General features: G+C 44.2%; 2 protein-coding genes across 2 annotated transcripts in view; one reads left to right on the plus strand and one right to left on the minus strand.

Moving 5' to 3' along the window:
* The window catches only part of COL4A1 (collagen type IV alpha 1 chain), a 138,730-nt gene extending 117,764 nt beyond the window's left edge, over nt 1-20,966 (minus strand). The window contains exon 1 of the mRNA XM_054719964.1: nt 20,466-20,966. Coding sequence (XP_054575939.1) covers nt 20,466-20,549 — 84 coding nt within the window. The 5' untranslated portion in view covers nt 20,550-20,966. The remainder of the gene's footprint in view (nt 1-20,465) is intronic.
* The window catches only part of COL4A2 (collagen type IV alpha 2 chain), a 183,007-nt gene continuing 179,294 nt past the window's right edge, over nt 20,795-24,507 (plus strand). The window contains exons 1-3 of the mRNA XM_008144016.3: nt 20,795-21,033; nt 21,331-21,413; nt 21,508-21,562. Of these exons, the coding sequence (XP_008142238.2) occupies nt 21,370-21,413; nt 21,508-21,562 (99 nt within the window). The 5' untranslated portion in view covers nt 20,795-21,033; nt 21,331-21,369. The remainder of the gene's footprint in view (nt 21,034-21,330; nt 21,414-21,507; nt 21,563-24,507) is intronic.

The raw sequence follows: 24,507 nt of genomic DNA on the forward strand, positions 1-24,507 counted from the left end.
AGATGACTGTTAATACTGCTGCTGCTACTACCGATAATAAAAGAGCACTTGAACTAAGCTACCATTTAATAGCCATGTCCTCTGCCCCAGGCCTTGTGCTAGACCCTCTGTGAATTGGGGCCATAGACCCGCACAGCACAGAAGGCGAAGGTGCCAACATCAACCCAGTATGTGGGAGACATGAGTGTAGAGAGGCTTTAAAAGGAGGGCAAGACCTGGATATAAAAATGATCCAATGAGAAATGCTCATAGCACAGGAAGGTTGACAAAGCAAGAATGACATTGACTCAAAGGCCCTGCATGCACACTCAGGGGAAGGTCACCTAACGCTGCAGGCAAGATTGGGTCATGGCCCAAGACCTGGCAGACAACTGTCTGATTTATTCCCAGGAGTGTGTTTAATACCCGACAGCTCCTGGGTGGGGTCGGAGGGCTGTAAAGCTGACTAGGGCTTCTGGGAGGGCAAAGAAGAAATGACTGCACCTGGAAGGGTTGACCATCTGTGGTCAGGCCAGACAAGGGACATGGTAAGTCTAGGGCCTCTGCAGCAGGGGTCCTGCACTGGGGATGAGGATGGTAAGACACAGGAAGTTCAAGGTTGAGGTGGTAGGATGGAGAGGAGTCATTCCAGACATCCATCCTCAGGTGGGTAGGCAAGGGTAGTCCCCAGAAAAATGGGCTGTGGCAGTAAGACCGAAAAGTAGGTCACGGCCAGCTAGCTGGGATACACAGCAGATACCTACAGGGACAGGAATGTCTCAGGTACCCAAGAGGCCCAGATTAGCAGCCTAATGACCCTCCTGGGCACCGAGGCTGGCTGAATCTCTACTCCTAAACCCCAAAGATGAATGGGCCACAGCTGCAGCTCTTTGGACCTGCTGGCTTCCCTATGTTGCAGGGCAAAGACAGAGCAGGCCACAGGAAACTAATCTTGCATGGGCACAGCTGGAGTCCAGCCTGGACTGGGGCCAGGCCAACAGTAATATCTTGAATGTTCACTCTTTCCAAGTCCACATGGTAAAGAGTGAGTGTGTACTTCCTACTGGGCACCTGACCTCCACTCCATCACAAAAGAGTTCAGCAGAGTTTGTTTTCGGGAAGAATTCCACTTTGCATTCTACATCAGCTCAAAGCTCTCCTTTGCAACGAGTTTGGAAACAACACAAAACTCCAGAAAATTCAGGAGTGGCATTTGGAAAAATTAAGGCTGAGGGTGGGGAAAGGCGTGCTGAAGTGCTGTTTATCTGGCATTTCTCTTCACTCCAAAGGCCACCCACCTAGCGAGGGGCAAGCGGGGCATCTGGCACCCCCGGATGCAAACGTAAGGGTTGTGAAGCAATGGGGCAATGGACATAAAGAGTTGTTCTTTTTCCTACTACATGTCTAGAGGGAAAGAATACCCTCATTTGTTTTTATTCCAACAATGGTAACAGAATTCCTTTAGGCTCCTGCAACACCTCCGTGGAGAGCCAGACACCACGTGGTCACCACCCCAGAGCCCAAGGCTAGCCATGTTGGATATCTCGTCTAAATTGTTACATGCAGCTGCAAACCTAAATATTCCCCAACTCCACGTCTACAAAGGATCCAGTCCTACAAACACCTTATCTGCATGAAGTTTCCCACTTTCTGTCCAAAAGAGAAAATGCCACTGCAGACAGGGCTCGGTTTCTCTGTTTGAACATGGAACAAATGGAGTGAATTTACATGTGGGTTCTTACTGTACTTTTCTCTGGAGGCCAGAGGCTGGAAACCCTGAACTGTCACTTGTGCGGAAAGCCTGCCCTGCTTCGATATCCAGAATGAAGTCAGCGTGTCCTTGGGTGCCTTACACCAAGATGGCCTTGCACAGGAGCGGCTGGCTGGAGCTCAAGGACGCGATGCTGAAAATCAAACACTTCCGCATCAGGGGGCTTCCGCGCTATTTACAAGTAGGAAATGCACATAGAACTCCACACAGCTGCTCCCCACAGAAGTTTCCTTTGAGGGACTAAAGAGCTGCTAATGACTAAGGAAGGCTACTTGTAGCCTTGAATCCTTACGAGCCTTTAAACTCATGCTTGATTATGCTGGTGAAATAGGAAAATGTGCCTAAGAGAGTGGCCTGTTACCATTTTTGGAAAGAATGCATGGTTTGAGAGATAAGCAAAATTTGATCTCTTGCAACCAAAATCTTTTTAAGGATTATCTAACCACAGGGTGAAGCAAGTGACAGGATTGGTCCCATTTCCCTATGTCCATTTGTACTCTGTAGTGTGTATAATTCCTTTGCACAGACAAATTTTAAAATCACAACCGTATGAGTTAGTTTGATGTAGTTTGAAAAAAAAGAATGATCGATCTAAAATCCATAATTTCATGAAGAATATGCACCACCACCTTTCAGGGGATAAATATTAATGTCTCAGACTTCTTCTATGTGGAAAACTCAAGAAGTAAAGGAGCATGACAGATGGCAACGACTACATGTAGTCACATGTCTGAAGTCACCCTAAATGGTCACTAAGCAACATGATGATGGTGTGGAAAGCCTTCCAGGTCTTAAATTAATTGAGTTTATTCATCTATAAAACAATACGAGGGAGAAAATTGACTACTGGATCCAATTATGTGATTTTATTATTTTACAAAGAACTGAAAGCAAAACTAAAGCAAAATTTCAGTTAATGTTTATGAGTTCTTCCATATTGAGGAGATTCACACTTGGTCTATTAAATTTGTGTCAAATCCTTAAAAAAAAAAAAAAAGAAGAAGTAAAGGAGCATGAGATGCAAATGCCTCAGGTTGCTTCCTCACAGGGTTGACTCATCACCCGCAACCTCTTCTTTACAAATCTTCCACGGACAATTTGTTATGCAGATATCAGGGTAGTGACTATTAATACTCTGTTTCCACATCCTCATGAAAGATGAGCAGGTTGGTTTTAAGGCCTCTGGGAAGTAATAAGAGTCTAATTTTGAACAAAGATGTGCAGAACGAAGGGGCTGAAGGGGCTGGCTTGACAGAAGCCACTGCTAGGTACAAACACATGTGCAGCCATCTGACTCCTTTCCAAGGCGATTTGGTGTATTTCTAAATGGAAGAGTCAGTTTCCCATTCATAATGTTTACATGCTACTTTGCAGATTCTACAATTTTCTCCTCTTTTTAATTTAAATTCTTTATTGTTTAAAGTATTACATGTTTCCTTTTTCTCCCATTGACCTCTCTCCGACCACTCCCACCCCCCCCCCCAGCACATGCCCTCACTCCCCTAGTGTCTGTGTCCATCGGTTATGCTTATATGCATGCATACAAGTCCTTTGGTTGATCTCTTAACCCCCCTGTCTTCCCTCTGAGGTTTAATGGTCTGTTTGATGCTTCTCTGTCTCTGGATCTATATTTGTTCATCAGTTGATGTTGTTCATGCAATTTTTCCCTCTTAAAGTCTAGTAAAAGTTTATTTTTACCATGCAATATATGCAAATACACTTCTCCACGCATGCACTTTGTGAGCATATGGCAAGAGCTTTGGAGTTCAAATGTTCAGGTTCCCTAGAGGAAACCCAATCTGTATAGCATTAGTTTTATTATGAAAATGTCATTGGACTGCTTAAATTTTATGTCCCAAACATATTGTCTTTTTTTTAAATATATATTTTATTGATTTCAAAGAGGAAGGGAGAGGGAGAGATAGAAACATTAATGATGAGAGAGGATCATTGACTGGCTGCCTCCTGCACGCCCCACACTGGGGATCAAGCCCGCAACTCAGGCACGTGCCCTTGACCGGGAATCGAACCTGGGACCTTTCAGTCCACAGGCCGATGCTCTATCCACTGAGCCAAGCCAGCTAGGGCCAAACATGTCTTTTATAATTTACTCACTTAATCAGTACATCTAATGACCCACGACATGTTTATATTACACTCGAGTTTTCCTTACAGGGAAACATAACCCCTAACATTCCTTTCCAAGCTCCTCAGGCTTCCTTGCTCCTTTTTTTCTCTTTGGACTCTAGCTTCACTCCCTAACTGCTCCCCCCAAGGACTCTGTGATCACTTCCCTGAGAGCAGCTGGAGTTGCTGGCCCTGCTGTGGTTTCCCTTCTGGAGTGCTTTGCCCTCCCATGATGCCCCCTCCTGGAGTCACCTCCAGCTCACTAATCCCACCCACCTCTCCAAACCCTTATCGCCCCAGCTGCATTCCACCCGTTCCCCCTCCCCACCCTACTTGTTTTTGGCATCCCTTCAACTTCATTCTGCCCATGACCTTGGACACTTTGCTTGTCTCCATCAGGGCTGGTTAGTGAGCAAAGGAAGCAGGGGCACTGTGCAGTGGCAGAAGCTAACGGTAACAGCTTTCCCCAGAATCGGGTCTTTATGCTCTTGAACAAACACAGAGGTGGGTAAACGGTTAGGAAGGGAGACCCATCTCAGCCTGGAGCAAGTACACAGAGAAGTAAATAGCCCTGCTTATCTTTCTCCCATGACAATGGCCAACCCAGACCTGGCCAAGAATAGTAGTGGCATCACCCTCCCCACCTCTCCTCCTGACCTTGAAATTGTGTATCTAAACCCCTGCCTTCATGCTCTTCCCCTAGGAAAAGCTTCCGGGACTCCAAGGACCTCCAGCAGTTAAAATCCACTTGTGACTTTGACCATCTTTACATTTCACATCAAATTCTTCCAAACCTTTGATTTTATCTTTTAATTCCTTCAGCACCTCTCAGCACCAAAGTACTTGCTTTATTCTCAAGACTAACTGGAAAGCTTTACCCATGTAACCTCATAATCGGGCAGCCCACATGGTTTATCTTCCAGATCTGGACGTTGCTGGGAGAGAATGGAAGCATTATAAATCATTAACAATTATACCAAAGGCACAGGCATGGACCGGGCTGGGCCAGGCAAGCCAGACCCTGGGGCTGGCCCTTCTCTGCCTCTGTGGCTGATGTGAGGGAAGAGCCTTTGTAAATCTCTGTATTCCCCCACCCCCGAAGCAGGTGCTTAGAGTATAATGGCCTTCAATGTGCACTGCTTCATGGTGTCATGAAGTCCACTGCACCGCTTCGTAGGAACATTTCCCTGTGGATTAGACAGCTTCTTCAGTGATCCTTTCTTTTCTCCCACTTCACAAGCTCCGAACCGAATTCTTACATTTATTGCAGCTTCTGTCATCTGCACATGGAGGGATTCTAGATTCCTCTCCAAATTTTAGTTTCTCTAGCATGGTCCTGGCAAGCAATTAACCAATCAACAGACACTGGCCAGGCATCTCTTCTATATAATGATGCTCATGTACAGTGCTAGATGCTGAAGGAGCACAAAGAAATGGGAAGAAAGCTGAGAAGACAGGGTTTGCACACTGTTCCAGGAAATAAGAGATAAACACCAAACATCTGACACAGACAATAAGATTAATGCTTGCCAAAATTGTCTTCCTTGCCCAACTTTCCCATCACCCTTAGAAGTGCCTGCATCCTGCCTGCTTCTAAGAGCCAATTCTTTGGAGGCAATGTCAAATTTAGCTCTATTCTTGTCCACTGCCAAATTCAAAGGCTTTTTCCTTGATACATCTTTTTCAACATACCTTACTATAAAAATCCTCCACCCAGCCCCTCTAGACCAACAGTCTGCTTCATATATCTCTTTGATCAATGCTCTAGGCACTACCTCCTTAAAAATGTGCCATGCACAGACTCATTAAATATACATATGATTTCAAGGGCTTCACAGAACCCTCCCAACTAAATTGGTCATGTTATGGTCTAGACTGGACTATTTTTTTTTTTCTTGTAAGTTAAATTTTTTAAAGTTTGATTACATTTTTCCAGCTTTATTGAGATATAATAATTGACATACAACATTGTGTAAGTTTAAAGTGTATGATGTGTTGCCCTAGCCGGTTTGGCTCAGTGGACTGAGCATCGGCCTGTGGACTGAAGGGTCCCGGGTTCAATTCTGGTCAAGGGCACATGCCCGGGTTGCAGGCTCGATCCCAGTGGGGTGCGTGCAGGAGGCAGCCAATCAATGATTCTATTCTCTCTCATCATTGACGTTTCTATCTTTCTCTCCCTCTCCCTTCCTCTCTGAAATCAATAAAAATATATTAAAAATAAATAAATAAAGTGTACAATGTGTTTATTTGATACACATATGTAATGCTAAATGATTGCTAAACTGTTTTTTTTTTCATCTAATCTCTTCCATCACTCTAAATTGGAGGTGGGTACCCCAAACTACCTTTTATCCTTAATTTATTTTAACTAGAAAGAAAAACAGGGACCAAATGTTAAGTTGAACTCTCCTGGAAGACCTCTGTGCAGCTTTCTCACCTAAGACTCCTACCTCTGCCCACCTACATAGCCCCAGGTATGGGAGAGGGACAGGAACTCAGTGGTAATTTCTAACAGGTGGGCAATTAGAATGAGCAGGCCATCAAAGAGAGTTATCTCCATGGGGAGGGTTAAGGGAAACACAACTGTCCCAGGCTATCACCAGCACACAGAGGTAACAGCTGGGTATTCTCACTCAGTAGCTAACGATGACATACCTCATACTCGCAGGTAGACCCTGCAATTGTGAGAAAAGAAATTAGTGGTTGTTACACAAGAGTCTCAACTCCCACCTAGACCTCTTCTCCAGAGTTTCTCCTAAAAATATCTGCGGTCACTCTCCTCCCACAGGTGATAAATGCTGGATTCCATCTGAAATCTCCTTGCGTGAACTCTTCATTCAGCACAGGACACACACAGGAGGGCCAACCAGACAGATGGGCACAGAGCCCAAGCCCTGCTCCTCTGTTACATTCGCCACTTGTGCCACAGTGGAGGCCTGGCCCAGCCATGAAAATTTGAAAATTTTATACAAATAAAACCAAAGGTGTGCAAAATTGTTACATATAAAGTAATGTCTGCTTTGTATGTCTTTAGGCCACCAAAGGGGATGGTTCTCACGTGTCATGGCCCTCACTCTGGGAAGAACAGATAAAACACTACACAATCTAGCGGTTGTCACTTCCACCTGCAAGGCTATAAATAATTAGAAACTCAACCTAATTATTTTGCTTTGCTACACACAGCTTTCAAGTTAATACTACATTCTCTCAAATTACACAGCTGCATACCATCCAGGACTAAATAAGTTACATTAAAGTATGGAGTTATCTCCTAGTACTTATTGTTCGTCATCTGTCATTCTGACTGGAGGTCACAAGCAGTTTCACTCCAATATGGTAGACAATGGCTCAGATACGGCCACCCAAACTCAGGGCTGCATTTTTAATATGATGTTTAGACATATTGGAAGCATCAACTGATCTTACTTCCTCTTGGTCCTCTGACACTATTTAAGAAAAGGACTGCTAATTAAGGAATTAAATTTATTAAGGATCATTTCTATCATTATTCCCCACCAAAAAGGCTCTGTCACTCCATACATTTCATCAGAGATTTTTACATTATCTTCTGCCCCTCTTTTTTGTAGCTTTCACTGTTGCAAGATAATATGGGGCGTGTACTGTCAATTGTCTAGGACAGATGGCCAGCAAGTTTTGCCAAGAACTTTGACCTATATTTTCTTATTAAGTCACTCAATATTTTCACAGAAACAGTCTTCATGCTTCTGATTAATTTATTCCTACTCACAATTAGATTGGTCCAGGAAACCTGGTAAACCTTCGTCCTTAGAACAAGACTTTAATTTTGCCGAATAGCATTACTCACAGAAAAGGGATCAAATACTAATGGTGACCAGAACTTCTCCAGGTTCAAGTAAGTGTTGAGTCGGTGAATGCCAGCTCTGCACTGCTTGGTGCTGTTACACATTGCCGCCGGGTGTCCCACAGGAGTTGCAGTCTACAGTGGGAACGGCATGACCACATGTGCCCTTTGGAGCTAGAGGTCCTCGGGGTGTATCCCTGCTGATTACAAAAGCATCCCTCCTTCTGACTGTTTGCCTCAAGCCTCTTCACACAGGGCCTTGCTGACTTGACTAGACAGCAATGCAATTTTAAGGCAAAGGACAATATTCTTGCATCATGACTGTTGTGACATATGCCATTCTGGTCAAAATGCTTGAGAGTCATGAACGCTGTGGAAACGAATTTGCTTTTGAAGTCTCCATCCTTCCATCTGGTATTTCCACACTGATGCTTTCATCCACCCTAAATCTAACTTGTTTTCCCATAGCTAGCTTTTTATCATTCACAGGACAGGAGAACCAAGCTAACTCATTTCCTAGAGATAATTCAAAATTTTTAATTTCTAAATAAATGAAACAACCCTGAGTGTCTGTTAGTCTCATGAACTTACTTTAGAGATATCAAAGTAGATAATATTTCCTGTAGAGGAATTCAGTTCTCTTCCTTATATTTATAACTCTTTTGATAGAGCTGAATTTCTGAGACTGAGCCATTCCTAAAACAGCAAAGAAGGACATTTTAAAAAATAATTTCTAGCTCAGCATGAAGGAAAACCAAACAGTTTATGTTAATTTCATAAACTATTTTTGAAGGCGGCAAGTCTTGTCTGTTTTGCTCCACAGCCTAGACTAGTGACTTGCACATAATGGGTGTTCAATAAATATTTATCATACAAATAAATGAATGAATAAATGGATACCATTAATATTATCTATATATAATATATTCATGGTATGCACATACTAATATATGTGTATATATACATGTATGTACATACACATTATATATATTAACTGAATGTACTTAATAAACAAAAACCCTAACATTCTATAAATGCTCATTTTAATGTAAAAATGTACAAGTAAGACTCATTTCCTAAAAACATGTAAAGACCTCTGCAGAAAGACTCTTTATCAAGATATATGGGGCTACCCCATTTTAAGGCTTTTTAATTGATAAACATCTTCAATCTGTCAGCATGCTTGGATTGTCCTCTTATCTTCTCCCACTCCATGGGTTTCTGACCATGACCTAAGGTGAATTCTATTTCCATAGACATCATCTATCACAGAGAATGGCCCAAGGCAGACAGAGGCGCAGCACCTCCCAAGTAGGATCAAACTGGGCAGCAGGCGAGGTTTTTAGCGCTGGAGTGAGCCACCACTTGGATCTGTCCCCACATCGGCCCTCTCACCAAAGCAGCTCATGATCTCTGTGACTGACTGACTTAAGAGGGATTTATTGGGAGTGATAAATCAATCACTAAAGATGGAGTTGTTGTCTTCAGTCAGACCCACCAACTCTGAACTTTGTTGATGCGCTGGCGAGAAGTTACTGGAGTCAGTGCAGACTCCCAGAAACCACATGCATTTGGGAAGCTAAGGAAACAGCCCTGGAGGGTCCTCCATTTCTCATGCTAAGGAAGAGATGCCCTTTCCCATTTTACCAAACCTCTCCAACATGATTCACTTTGTATAACTTCCCATTAAGCCATGTTCTTTTCACATTAGTCACTCTCACAAAGATATCTATGGAAGACCTCTTCTGAGTGGCTATAAAGTACCAGCTGCCAGAGTATCTCACAAAAATTTCAAACTGAGGAAATGCTGCCACTTCCTATACGAATCCTTACAACATATTTCACTTCAACTTGCTTCTGTATTTTTGTCATGTTTCAAAGCCCAGTCTTCCATCTTGGAATACTTTGGGGGTAGAATTATACCCTTAAAAATATGCAATAAAAACATATTTGGTTAATTTCAGTGGCTGAATCTCATTATAATGCTAACATTTACTAGTATAAATTGTCCAAGAAGTTTATTTCATTTAAAGAAATGAAATAGAAGTAAAAGAAAGATATTTTTAGTAAGTATACTTTTAGTTACAGATGAATATCAATAATGTAACAGTGAAATCAACAATAAGAGCTCACATTTCTTGGACTCATGATATGGCAGTAACTCATGTATGTGCTTTACACATATTAGCACATGTACTATCTTCACAACAATCTTCTAAAGGAATATTATCATTATTTCTATTTTACGGATGAGAAAACTAAGGCACAGAGAGGTTGAATAGGTCGCCCAAGGTCCAATAGCTAGTCACTGGTAACTTAAGAATTCAAACACTTGTGATCTGGCTCCAGAGTCTGTGATGGTGTGATGTTCTTTCTAAAAAAGCAGAACTTCAGTGAAAATTTGGGGGGCAAAAAGAGAACAGTGACAGTTTTAATGTTTCCGTACAACTGTTATTATGCCATTATTAGAATTATTCTTCTTTTAACTTGGGCATATATTAGAACACAAAGTATAAAAACAATTTTAATCACTTGCATATTTTCTGACCCTGCATGAGTGCTCAACATACATTTGTTGAACAGATTTTGAATGCCAGAATCAAAAAACTGAGTTATCAGCCTATTAATTTGTGCTATGTGCTTAAGTGAATTCTTAACCTTACTTGGTTTATTTTCACTATATAAAAAAAAAAACATTGGGAGTTTGGTTATAAATGTGGCTTATAGCCTAAAACAATGCCCAAACTTATGTATGTTTTAAATGAATTATTAGTCAAGAGGAAAAAAACACACATATGTATATCTATTAACATACTAATGGATGATGACTCCAAAGAAGGGAAAATATCTAAGGTCAAGAAGAAATAAAAAATGATTAATTATAAAATTAAAAAGTTTTAAAAAACTAATTCCAGAATAAAGAAATACAATCTTATTATTTTGAAGTATTTGGGAAAACAAAATCTAATTATTACTAAGGCGCCCAACAGCTATTTATTAAGAGTTGCTTTAACAAACTGATAAAAAGCATTTGTTGTTAGTGTGTTTCCATGCAAAAGTGTCTATTAAAGATAAGGTATGAATGAGGGATGGACCAAGCAGACTGCCTGCTGCACATCCTACGTAATAAAGAGTGTGCCCTCCCCAGTGTATCAGTGAATGGCATTGATTCTGGACCAAGTCTATGTACTTATCCAAAATACATCTGACCCAGAGGTCGAACTACCCACACTGCAGTATTTTTTTTTTCCATCACTGACCCATTTTTCTGTTTTGGCAAGACCATCTTAATTTTATAGGCCATTTCCTGACCAAAATTTAGGAGTTATTTTAAACCAATAACCCCAAAGGGTCTTTAATCTTCAGGAAATGGGTTTGGCCAAAATAAGATATAAAACAGAAATTTCTCAGTTAGGGGGCCAAGTGGCCAAGGCACAGAAGAGGTGGATGAGGGCGGACTCCGCAGGAAGTTGAAGTCACATGATGGGCTTCTGGCCTCACAAGTTCTGACTGGGTTCTGCCGTGGGCCAGCCTCTAAGCATACAGTCCAAGCCCATTCTCAGCAGGTGCATGGGAATGAATGCAGTCACTAAAGTTGGCAAAACTCTGACAAAGTACATAATCATGAGAAACCTCGTGTGCCATGTTCCGAGGAGGACCACAGTGGACCAGGATCTTCTCTAGATATCAGCTGTCCTCAGCTCCCACCAGCAAAGCCCTCTCCAAATTAATTCTTTTTTAAAATATATTTTATTGATTTTTTACAGAGAGCAAGGGAGAGGGATAGAGAGTTAGAAACATCAATCAGAGAGAAACATCGATCAGCTGCCTCTTGCACACCCCCTACTGGGGATGTACCCTGCAACCAAGGTACATGCCCTTGACCGGAAGGGAACCTGGGACCCTTCAGTCTGCAGGCCGACGCTCCATCCACTGAGCCAAACCGGTTAGGGCTAAATTAATTCTTGAGTATCTTGACACATGCATGCTTCTAGACCCTTCTTCCCACTCCTGACCCTCCAAACAGCATCACAGAGCTGAAAATGAAACTGCTGGCAGTTGCAACAACCAATACGAAAAAAATAAGAAGAAGAACTGAAAAAGTCACTTTAAACGCAATGGTTCAGCTTCTATTTGAGTGTAAACTAATGTCTCAGAATAGCCTATTATAGCTCACATCCATCAAACTGCTGCTCCTGTAAAATAAAGAGAATGGATAAGATCTATGTAGTCTCCAGTCCCACAGCATCAACACCACCTGTTAGAAATGCAATTCTCAGGTGAACCCCACATCCCCCGAGTCAGAAACCCATCTGTGTTTCATCAAGCCCTCCAGATGATTCTGCTGTGAGCTCAAGTTCGAGAACTACCGGCACAGGTGACCCTCCTATGGTCTTCTCCAGCCCCAAGATGACTTGATGTATAATTACTTGGCTATTTATTGCTCAATTTAATTTAACAAACAGAATAGTGCCTAGCACAGAGCCAGCACTATACAGTATAAATGCTTTACAAATATTAACTCATTTAATCCTCCAAGTGAGGCATTATTTTTGTCCTAATTTTACATGAGGAGATATGGGCAGAGAGAAGTAGGTAATTTGCATGTTAGAGACACAGTTAAGAGACACAGCTGGGATCCAAACCAGCACCATGAACTTAACCACTACGCTATGCGGAGCAACTGTGGCTGGACTATCTTTCTCTCTGGATGTATTCAAAACGTTGTAATTATCTTTCCAATAAGTTGTGTGTACATCTCCCTTTACTGCAAGCTTCTTAGAGAAATAGACATTTCTTTTGCCTGGCTAATTTTAGAATTCTTGGAATTAGGCTGAACCCTCAGGTAGTATATGATTTCTATCTAAAATGTAAGTTAAATTAAGTATTTTCCAAATAGTCATTACAAAAAAAAATGGACCAAATTATGGTGCTATAGCCTTTTCCCCTTGAATAAAATCTTGTATGTCATAGGTAACAATAATTACCTTAACTCAAGCTCTAACACAGGAATAGTTGCAACCTAGGAAATAAGTTTCATGCAACTCAGTAATAACTCTGTGACATTAAAATGTTATTGTATTCTTCTTTAAAGTTCTAAAATGCAACTCAAAAATTAAAGCTAATTAGGAAAAGTAGTTGCTTGTATTTAAATATGACACTTCAAAGTTGATGCTCTTGGATCACACAGAAACAAATACTTATGTGAGCAAAAATAAGTCCTTGGTTGCATAAAAGGATAATTGTATATTTTAGAATAAATTTTGACCATTTTGCATATTACAAAATATGCGTAATTTATATAAATAAAGTATAGTTAGAGATGTAGAAGCCAAATCTTCCTCTGACTGAAATATACATTAATTAACATATCTTTAATAGAAATGAAAAAAAAAACATAACAAAATAGTTATCGTTGGGTTTCTTTGTAACATTCTGAAACAGGAAACCAATATCTATGTACTATCCTCAGAAATGCCCATTGCTAAAAGACCAGTGTGAGGTAAGATTTCTCTTTGTGAAATGAAGACACGAGCTGCCATGTATCACTATCCTCCAAACCTTCCTCATCCCTAAGTGTGTCAGTGGCTGCTGGGAGCAATTTGTGCAAATAATTTGAGGAACACTGAATTACAATGAGAAAACACTGGGTTTTGTTCTTCATAAAGGAATATATTTATTTTCTAAAGCAGAAACTCAATACATTTTTTAACAATTTTCATTACATGTCAATACAGGAATACTATCTCTCCAAATATTCCACTGAGTTGGACGGAATTTATTTAATCAGCTAAACTCTCTCTGAGTGGATATACAAATGGCTTCTTCAATTGTTGGTATATTTGATGACATGAGACTAGGAACTAACATCAAATTGGCTTCTTCCAGGTCACAGCCAGTATTGTTTCTCTTGTTGTCATCTGAATAAGAAAGAAATACCACCAGTACACTCATTTATTTGGTAATAAAGTACTATTGCTTCCAAGAGCAATAAAAGACGAGGAGACTAGATAATTACTTCTCCTTTCTCAGGAAGAAATCAACAAAAGCCCACATGGTAGTAGTACATTGCTTTAATATCTGATTCAGACACTTTATATTTGTCTTTTACTTTACCACAAATCAAGCAAGCTTTAAAACTCATATGACATAAAATGTTCTTATTACATGTTCAGATTAAAAACCCAAAGTAGCAAAGCCAGGAATATTACTAAACCACGGAATAAACTATTTACATAAAGAGTTCAGCATCGTATATATTTCCAAGTTGTGTTTAGTCTGTGGTGGACTATCTACTCTAAATTTCAAATTGAGAGGAAACACCTTCCTTTGGCATTCCTTATCTTGTGTTCCTTCAAACTGCCACAGGGGTCAGCAATGTAACAGAATCGACTTGAGCCAGCACACAGCTCCACAGGGCTCTGCCAGGGTCCTGGCTGAATGGCAGCCAGAAACATTAGAACCAATGACAAGTAATTACTGATTCCCCTCCATTGTCAGGCACTCCCCCAGACAGTGAGGGCATTTAAAAGAAGAAGCTATGTCCTCCAGTATCTCATAGTTGTCAGAGGTGTCAAACCAGCAGACATGTGATCCCAGCCATGTCCCCAACATTTCTTGAATGTTTACTTGCTTCTTGTGCACTGAGCAACTGGAAGGTATCCATAGACCCTATATTATCCTCATGTAATAGGTTAGAGATTGATGCTCAGTAATATTATTGGAACACAGAGATTAGTCTTTCGTGACAATTACCCAGGTTGCATGTTGGGGAGACGCGAAGAATAAGGCCAGGTAAATTCCATGGATCTATATTGGGAAATGTATGCACCAAGCCAAATTAAAACAATGAGAGATACCACTACACACCGATTAGAATGGTCAAAATTCAACACATTGACAACACTAAATGCTGGGTAAGATGTGGAGCAACAGGCACTCTCATTCATTGCTGGTGGGAATGCAAAATAGTACAGCCACTTTGAAAGACAGTTTGGCCGTTTCTTGAAAAACTAAATAAACTCTTACCCTACAAGCCAGCCATCATATGCTTTGGTATTTACCCCAAAGAGTTGAAAACTTATATCCACACAAAAACCTACACAGGGATGTTTATAGCAGCCTTATTCAAAATTGCCAAAACCTGTAAGCAACTAGGTGAATGGATAGATAAAATGTGGAACACCAGATAATGGTGTTATTCAGGGCTGAAAAGAAAGGAGCTATCAAGCCATGAAAAGACATGGGGGAACCTTAAATGCATATTACTGTGTGAAAGAAGCCAATGTGAAAAGGCTACATACTGAATGATTCCAACTATAAGACATTCTGGAAAAGGCAAATCTATGGAGATAGTAAAAAGATCAGTGGTTGTGAGAAGTTCAGGGTGGAGAAGAATGAATAGGCAGAGCACAGAAGAATTTGAGAGTTGTGAAAACACTCTGTGATTCTGTAATGGTGGGTACAGGTCATTATACACTTGTCCACGCCCATAAAATATTCGACATCAAGAGTGAACTCTAATGTAAACTATGGACTTTGGGTGATGATGATGTGTCAATATAGGTTCATCAAATGGTGACAAATGTACCACTCTGGTGGGGGATGTTGATAATGGGAGAGGCTATGCTTGTGCAGACACAGCTTCCTCTCAATTTTGCTTTCAACCTAAAACTGCTCTAAAAAATAAAGACTTTATTAAAAAAAAAAAAATCCATCCAAAGAGATGGAAACCTATGGTCAGATAGTAGGCAGCCACTGTCAGATCCTGAGCAGTGGAATCATGTGATCATCAACAGGATCTCTGAAGACAGCCTCACACCAACAGGAGGAATGGGCTGGAGCAAACTCAAGGCTGAAAGAAGGGGCAGGAGTCAGGAGGGCTGTGGCAATCCTAGCACAAGGTGAGTAGACAACCATGGGTCAAACAGGGTCACATCATGGAAAGAGAAAAAGGGGGTGGGACTCTAAGAAGCATGTACAAAGAAGGGTTGGCCTGGTGATTGAGTGACATGGAGGATAAAAAAGAAGGAAGGGTGAGGCCTCCAGATTTATTCATGATCTAGAGGCCAAGCACCAGGAAACATCAGTGGTGCCAATGACCAAAATGGGAGAGCTAAGGAAGCACAGTTGATCTGCGTATAAGATAAGTCCAGTTCTGGACATACCTGCTAAGTCTGCGATCATATCAGGACAGCTCGGGTGAGATGTTCCATGGGAATGGGAATATACTAGACTGGAATTTTTTTAAAAGGTTTGGAGTCAACCTCACAGAGAGTACCGAATCAAGGAAGTAGATCTCCCCCAGGTAGTGAGAGTAGAGAAAAGAGAGAAGCCAGCTAGGCCTATCTTCATGGTATACCTACACTGAAGGTTTTAGAAGAGGAATGAGAGAAAACAACAGAGAAATAGAAAGGAAACTAGAACAGACTTGTGTTACAGAAGTAAGACCAGGAGAACAATGAAGAACGAACACAGGATGGACCTAGCTCACTGTGTATCAGACTATAAAAATACTAATCCAGAGTGATTCTTACAGTGTTAAACTCCTCAAAAGAAATTGACAATTGAAACATGTTTTGGTTTACATCCCCTTTCATTGTATGAGTAAGAATGGTAGGAATATGTCTTCTGTATTGTTCTATAGCTGATATTTTTTTACTGGTTGTTCAATAATAGCAGGAAAAACAATGCTCTAGTGATATTATTTTAGGCATTCTATTGTTGCTCTTGCTTACTCTAGCCCAAGAACTCAAAATACCAAATCTGCTTGAGAGACATTTTAATGAGGTTAATTATTTTTCAATTTCTGGAACAATTGTTGTAACAAACATTGTGTACTTCATCAAAACAAGAATTTTCATTTATTCCTTTCTTGAGGCCCTCCTGATGTCTAAAAGAATTTGTTTTAGAAAGTCACTTGTGGGTTCAATTTGTCTGGAAAATCTTTACCAGCTCTTAACTAGATAACCAAACTTGTCAAGTTATGGCCATCCTTACCAGTCCCAAGAAATTTGCCAACAGTCTTGTTAATGAATAATATAGGGCTTTGTAAATTCCCTCATGTCCTTGCTCAAGTGAGGGTAGGTTTTCTGGGTCAGTTCCTAAAGGCGCTCCCACCCAGAATCAGTCACCCAGGCTGCACCTCTCCAAACACCCCAAAGTGCCTGCAGCCTCCAGAAAGGAAACACCACCAATGCCGGGGCCCTAGCTGGCTGGGAGGTAGGAGCTTCTTATCGCTGTTCCCCCTCCTGACCTAGACCATGCCCTCATCGTCTCTCTACCCCACTGAGGCAAAAGTTCAGCTATCAGGATTGGTGATAACAGAAACAATAACATCTCGGTATCTCAAAGGAGGGAACTTTAGGGTCATCTTTAAAGGCAAAGACTCTTAGACTTGTGAAAGGACAAAGTAGAATTACCACACCCATGTATGAAGCCCTATAATGGTGCATATAAAAAAAAAATATGCTGGGTTTATAGTTCCGATTTCTTTCTGACTTAGAAATGGAATGTCCTCCAGAAGTTTCCCGGAAGTCCCCAAAGCTGGGTTAGGTGCTTCTGCAGCCCTTGGAATAGATTGATTGTAGCAATTACCAGCATGGGTTGTACTTGCCTGTTTCTTTCTCAGTTTTCTCTCTAGACTGTGACCTTGCTGGGGGCAGACAGTGGGTCCCAGTCACTGTTGTATGCCCAGTACCTGGCAGAGTGCATGGCATGAAGAACTGCTCAGGGAGCATGTACAGAATGAAGGAAGGGATGGATCCCTGGGAGCAGAGACAGATCAGCTAGGGAAACTGAGGCACGGGGGAACCCTCCAAAATCATTTGCTTAATCAAAGCAGACACAAAAGGTGGGATCCTCTTGTTCCTAAACCACACTCTTCTGTGTGATGTGACTAACATACACCATTAATAATTGTGGAAGAGTACCACTCTTATGCACACATAATTTATGTACATTATTTCTTCTGGTTGGAATTAGAGATGCTTCTCTTTACCCTGATCCAATTCTCTATGTAAAGAGCATGATGGTTTGGATTATATCTTCACCAATCTACTCCCAAGATATTGGGTTCATGTTACTGTCATTGGGACTAAGTCAGAAATCAGTGTTCTCAGTTAAATTACATTTCCCCGCAGAATTAAATCTCACCTCCTTTGAGTTCTAAGTCATTCAGTCACAGGAGTGGTGACTCATGGTCTGGAGATGCCAATATTGATAGGCAGGCATCACCAACTTTGGGCAAAGTTCACATTTCTGACCCCAAGAAATAATTTGTTAAGGAACATCACACAGACCCATTGGAGGGGGTAATTTGGAGTCTGTGGATGGAACAATTCATTCAGTTCGGTCTGACTGCATGGCTGCGAACACATGGCACTTGCCATCAAAATACTATGAGCACATTTTTGTCTCAGGCCTAAGAAAGGCACATTTTGTCTCAGGCCTGTTCCTCCTTTCTTGCCTAAGAAAGAAAAGTTGGGGAAGGGAACTGGGGTAGCTATGACAAAAAACACCAGCTTAGAAAATCCATCCACTAGTAAATGGACACAATATAACCACAGCAGATATGGTCAAATGTACAGTCAAATAGACTTTCATGTGAAAAATAAATAAGTACAATTTGTGCCTGGCACATAGTAGGTGGTGTTTTGGCATATAAATGCAGGTAAGTGTGATTCAGATACTCTAAGAAGCGGGTAAGCAAAGAATAATTTGTGTTAGCTTTTAAATTAGGGTTTAATTGACTTGTAACATCTTATCATTCAAAAAATGTATTTTTAAATGACATTTTGCTTGGATTAATATTGAGGTTATTTCAACTTTTTTGTATACCTAACAGTTGATTTTGGTAGGAGTTAAGCAAAAAAAAAAAAAAAAGGTAATGCTGGCATGAAAAGTGAGACAATTTTCAATTTAACCAGTTATTATTTTTAAATGGATTTTCTTATATACCCATAATCATCTCTCTGTAACGAAGCCAGGAAAAAATATAGTGTAATGATGATATCTGTTAAGTCAATTGGTGATCAGAGGTTGTCCACATGCTAGATCTCTTAAAACACTATGTGATACCTTGAGGGATAGAGCAAACTAGTGGACAGGAATGTACTTGGGCTTTAGAGAATAAAAGGAAGTGAAAAAATTCCCCAACTCAACAGTAATGAGTTTTATTCCCCAGATAGGAACAGGGGTTTCCATAAGTGAGGGGCTCATTCCTTAAAGTCCTGGCTATTTGAACAGCTAGCTCTTACAAATAGCTTCACTTTGTTAATATTATAAATCAGAAACTCTAAAATCTGAGTCCAAACATAGGTTCATATTTCTAAATAGAGAACTTTCTCTCATTGCCATCAGGTTTAGCAATCTCTCCTTGGAAGTGTTACATCTTTTGGTCAATATTTCTACACCCAAATAGAGTGTTCTGGAACCTCCTCTTTGGAAAGTAGTTTGTCATCATCACTGGAGAGTGTTTAAATAACTGACTTCAGTGCAAGAGGCTAGACGCTAGGCTAGGAGCAACAATCTGAAGTTAACTGCTAGTGTAATCGTTAGTCCTTTCAATACCCAAGGAAGACACTGCCAGCAACAAGTCAAACTCTCGATGATGAGACATGTGTGCATATTCCCAGTTTATTCTGGCATGTAACAGTTAATAATTTATATACAGTGAAGCGGAGTTAGTGAGTATCATTCTTCCAGAAGAAAAGTAAAAAAGCAAACAAAAAATCTAAGAGCAAGATCAGGATTTGAAACAGTAAAAGAATCAGTGGGAAATGTAGCAAGTAGCAAAATCATTTTAAATATTTGGGGGGGGGATGCTGCAAAATGTGTCTAGAAACACCACCTTCCCGCGGTTTTGTCTACATGGCTTTGCAGTGCGGAAAAGCTGAGGTCTTTATTCTGTCTGGAGGAAAGGAAAAAAGGAAAGAACAACAGAACATCAAGGACAGTCCAGGGCTGGAAGCCTTTACCCCTGCAAACTGAACTCCCAGCTCCTTTCCGGGCAAGCACATAGCCAGAGGAAATGAAAAGTAGGAAAACAATTTGTACACAGAACAATGAGATGGAGTTTCATTTTGGTTTCACACTCAAATATAAATGTGGTTATGCTTTTTAAAGTATATATGAATAAAAGGCAACGAGCCGGGTATAAGAACTTTTTAAAGCTGCATTGCAGAAGAGCCCCACTTCTGCTCTTGAGCGTGCTTCAGCAACATAAAAGTCGTGGGAAAGCAAAGATACAGCTGTTTCCAGGCAAACAGCCCAGACTGTTCAGCATCAACTACCAGAGTCTCCAAAAATCGAGAGAAACAAGCCCAAAGAGACGCCTGGGCACATGTGCGGGGCTCGGAAGCAGCGTGGGGAGCGCGTGTCCGCCCCTCCCGCCCCCGACTCACCCGGGCACCCACTGCAGGTGAAGGCGGTGAGCCGCTGAGCGCCCGGAGGTACGAGTTCAAATCCCGCTGACGCCCGGGCACCCTCACCCCATCCAGTGCGCACCAAGTTCTGCTCGCCTGCCCCCGGCCCTGAGGAGTCCCCTCACTCGCCCCTACCCAGGCCACAACAAAGGAGGCTCCCTAATGGAAGTGCGATCGCAGCCCACAGGGATCACCGGCGGAGACCGGGGAGAGTGCACCTGGCCGTGCCATGAACGGCCCCCGAGGGGCGGGCGGGAGGCTCGCGCCGGGGACAAAGGGGTAGCGCGGGGCGCCCGGGCGCAGGGCGGGGCACAGGGGAGTCGGGTCGGCCGGGACTCACCTTCGCAGCGGCTCGGCTGCGCTCCTCGTGGAGCAGAAGGGCTGCGGGCAGCAGCAGCAGCCAGACGCCGAGCCGGGGCCCCATGGTGGCGCGCCCGGGGCGGCGGCGGCTCCCGGCGGCGGGCGGTGGAGGTCGGCAGTCAGGCGCTCGCGGGCCGCGGAGGGCGGCTCGCTCTCGGAGGCCGGCGCGCGAGCGCGGAGCACCGTCCGGGGCGCGGCGGCTTGCAGCGGAGACCTGAGCGAGGCCAGGCGAGCTCCTCAATTTGTTGGCGCTGCCCCCTCCCCTCGGCGGCGCGCGGGCGGCGTCTCAAAGGGGAGGACCCTGTGGCGCGGGTAAGAGGCGGCGGGAGCGCGCGGCCCCGGGATTGTGGCTGCCGGCGCACCGGGACGCCAGGGCTCTGCGCTCCGGCCGCCGCGGCGCGACCCTGCGTCCCCACGCTCGCCGACTGCGCGGAGGGCCGAGGGCGGGCGCGCGGGCCCCGAGGCCGGCGGCCGGGGAGCCTGAGAGGCTGACGCGCTGCTGCTGTGCCGCCGGCGGACGCTGCTGAGGGGCGGAAGCCGGGCCGGAGGTGAGAGCAACCCCGGGGACGGGGAGACCCAGGCCGAAGCCACGGACTTGGGGCGCCCTGGCCAGGCTGTTAGGAATGGAAGGGGAGGATGGGGATCGAGCGGCCGCGGCTTAGCAGCCCCAACCAGGGCCTAGGTGGGACGGCCCCTCTTTCTTCCATCTCCGTCACCCCAGCACAGAGGTGGGGGGCGCACCCCACTCTCCCGCGTCTCCGACGGAGGCGGCGGCGGCGGCGGCGGCTAGGATGCTTCCCTCCCCGGCCCCTGCTCAGCCCGCTTTGTCTCTCCTTGCACGCTAGGAGGGACCGACCCGAGCCCAGGGTGGCTGGACCGGGATCATGGACAGAGACCAGTGCCAGGCGTCGGGCCCTGCCCTGCGGCGGTAAGCGACTTTCTGCCTTGTCCCCGCGTAACTTTTCAGGACTTGCCAAATCGGGGCGCACGCTCACGGCGCTTTTCCGCCCTCTCCCTTCCAGGTGGCTGCTGCTGGGGGCCGTGACAGTTGGGCTCCTGGCCCAGAGCGTCCTGGCGGTAAGTCCTGGCTCCGGGTCACGGGCTTTGATTCGCGCGCCGCGCGGGGAGTGTGGTTGGGACGCCCGCTGCGTGCTCACCTGAGCGTGTGTGTGTGTGTGTGTGTGTGTGTGTGTGCGCGCGCGCGCGTGCCCGGGTGTCCCCTACAGCCCCTGCCGAGCCCAGCTTCTGAGAAAGCTCGCTTTCCCCCAAGGAACTTCTCCGGTTTGCCTTCCCACCATCCATTTGTGCTTTGCAAGTGTTGGCCCTTCCACGGGAACCAGTAATTTAAAACGTAGCCTTGGCATCCTTTTCCTACGTTTAGGCAAAGCCTTAGAAGCCAGGGGAGGCTGTCAGTCACGTGGCAGTGCGGCGTGAAACGGGGTACCGGGGAGAAGCGTGTTTGTGGAACTCAGAAGCTAGTGTCTAAGTGCTGTCCTGTCCTAGGCAGAGTTTGCTTCTTCCTCTAATGAACGCCTTTGGGGGGAGGGGGGAGAGGGGGAGGAGGGGATGGGCGGGGCGAGGAGGACCACTGGCAACTTGGTATTTCGCTTTAACCTTCGTGATGGAGGGAACGATGGCTGGACACTTGGTTTGGCCCTGGCAGAGGCACCGTGGGAGCTGCTGAGGTTCCCCCAGGTGACCCGTTTACTGTGTGCCCCCCCCACCACAGCAGCCCTGCCATTCCGAGCAGCTCTGTCAGTATTGTCATGGCACTGGTGACGGTTCTACGGGGTTTTATAATTGTGGTTAAATAATAGGCGCCACTTCTACTGAGCTTGATGGAGCGTGGCCATACCGCCACAGGTTTGGTGGGTCTCTTCGGTTGAGGACATAAATGTTTAAACTGGAGGGGACTTCCTAGGATGTCCCTCCTCTCTATACGCTGTTGGAACATGATTTCTGTCACACCTGCCTTCTCAGGGGGCTCCTGCCGGGAATGCCTCCTCCCCTCCAGGGTCCCTACTCTGGGTCGAGTGCACATAAAGGACAATGGGAATCTGTATTTGCTGCAGTTTGATTTAAATTCCGTTATTTTCACATTGATCTGCCCTCACATAAAACAGAGATTTTAAAGGCTGTGAGAGAGGAAGAACTATCCTAACTTGGAAAAGAACCTTTAGCCTTACTTTTCTGCAGCCTTCCGCTCCAGTTCGGGGATTGGGAAGTCAGAAAGGAAGTCAGAGACTTTGACTGGAACATTCTAGACCAAAGTTTTCTTAGACCTCAGGTCTGTTTCTTCCTTTCTACATGTCCTGATGTAAGAAGATCAAATATCCTGGATAGTTGGCCCTTACAGGTCCTTATGCACATATGACCTCATGGGACTTGGCTCATTTTCATAAGGCAGAGCAAAACGCATACACTCAAAAAAAGGACGGGGTTTCTAGAAAGGAAAGCACTGAATCCTGTTGACTCCCGCACCCTCTGGTACCCTAGAATCACTGTTGGTGATATCAGCGTTTTCCTTCCTGAGGATGGCGGGAGTCCCGGGAATCTTATCTAGGACTGATCCTAAAATTGGTGGACGCGGCTTCATGTCAGAATACGTGGGTCCTAAATGCAGCTCTGCGCAGTCTCATAAATCTAGAGGCCTGTTTCCACACTTTGAGCAGGAAGAGAATATTCCTAGCTTCTTACAAAGGCCAGTGAGGGCCCTGTCACATGTAATACACCTCTCTGCCTTCCTCTGACAACTTAGATGCTGCACACTCACCTGAGTCTCTTTGCTCTCTGATCCTTGGATGGGACCAAGCGCATTTATTGCCTAGCAGTGTTTCTCAGAGTGCAGTCCCTGGACCCCTGCGCTCACCTGCGAAGGCTGGTTAAAAATGCAGACTTCTGGTCCGCAGACCTTCTGATCAGACTCACCTGGGTGGAGCCTCAGAGTCTGAATTCCCACTTGATGACAGAGTTTTGGAACCGCTGAGCTAGAGTATTGTGTTGGGAGACAATGGGACTCACTTGTCAATTTATTTCATGTCCCTGGGCTGTAGATTCTAAATCTAAACAGACAAAGTACTTCTGAATTGTTTTACTAGAAAGCTATTAATAGTATTATCCAACAGGCATGCAATTGGCGATACTCAACAATGGATCTTCTGCTTACTAACTTCTTACTGCCCGCTGGCTTTAACAGCTATTCCTCATAAAATAATTCCTTGATCCTTAACTATATGCATTAAAATGTCTTTCTTAACTGTGGCAAGTTCAGCTCCTCCTCTCTTTGTGCGCCATGCTGGAGAATCCTGTCTCGTCGTTGCCCATGTGTACCCATTCTTCCCAGGGACAGGTCAGTTCAGTAAAAGGGGCGGCTCGTTGTCGCAGAGTGCAGGTGCTCCTAAGTGTCAGAATTTGTCTTCTGGTTGTGCTTTCTCCTTGCTCTTAACTGTGACTGACGGTGTTGTATTGGGAGCCTGGTTCCTAGGAAGGAGACCCCCACCCCCCACCCTGCTGCTTTGCTCTGAAGAGCAGGAGCCCAGTGCAAGGGAGAAGCAATATGATCAGGTGTCCAAAGGAGAAAAGGAAGCACAAATCCCACGGGGCAGCCTGGGCCCAGGGACCCAACGTAAATACGTGTGCTTTGCCTGTGCCACCATGGGTAGCACTCACTGTTTGCTGTTCCGGTTGCCTTTCCTAAAGGTGCCCTCCTTGGGATGCAGTGCCAAGGTGCTGAGTGTATATGCAGAGGCCCCTTCCTGACAGCAAGGCTGCATAATGGTTACCGGCCCACACTCTGGAGGCAGGCTGCCTGGGGGCCATTCCCAACTCCACAGCTGATGAGCGGCTGCCTCCCCTGGCACTCACCAAACCCCTATGTCCTGCAATAGGGATGTTACCAATGGTACCCACCTCTAGGGTTGGGGATGTCAGATGAGTGGATGCGTGTGAAGTGCCCTGGAGGGTGGCATGGAGCAAGGCCCAGGTGTCTGCTGGGCCTGTGTCAGGGAAGGTTTCCACAGTGG

This window comes from Eptesicus fuscus, chromosome 8 (genome assembly GCF_027574615.1).
Source record: "Eptesicus fuscus isolate TK198812 chromosome 8, DD_ASM_mEF_20220401, whole genome shotgun sequence".
Classification (NCBI taxonomy): Eukaryota; Metazoa; Chordata; class Mammalia; order Chiroptera; family Vespertilionidae; genus Eptesicus; species Eptesicus fuscus.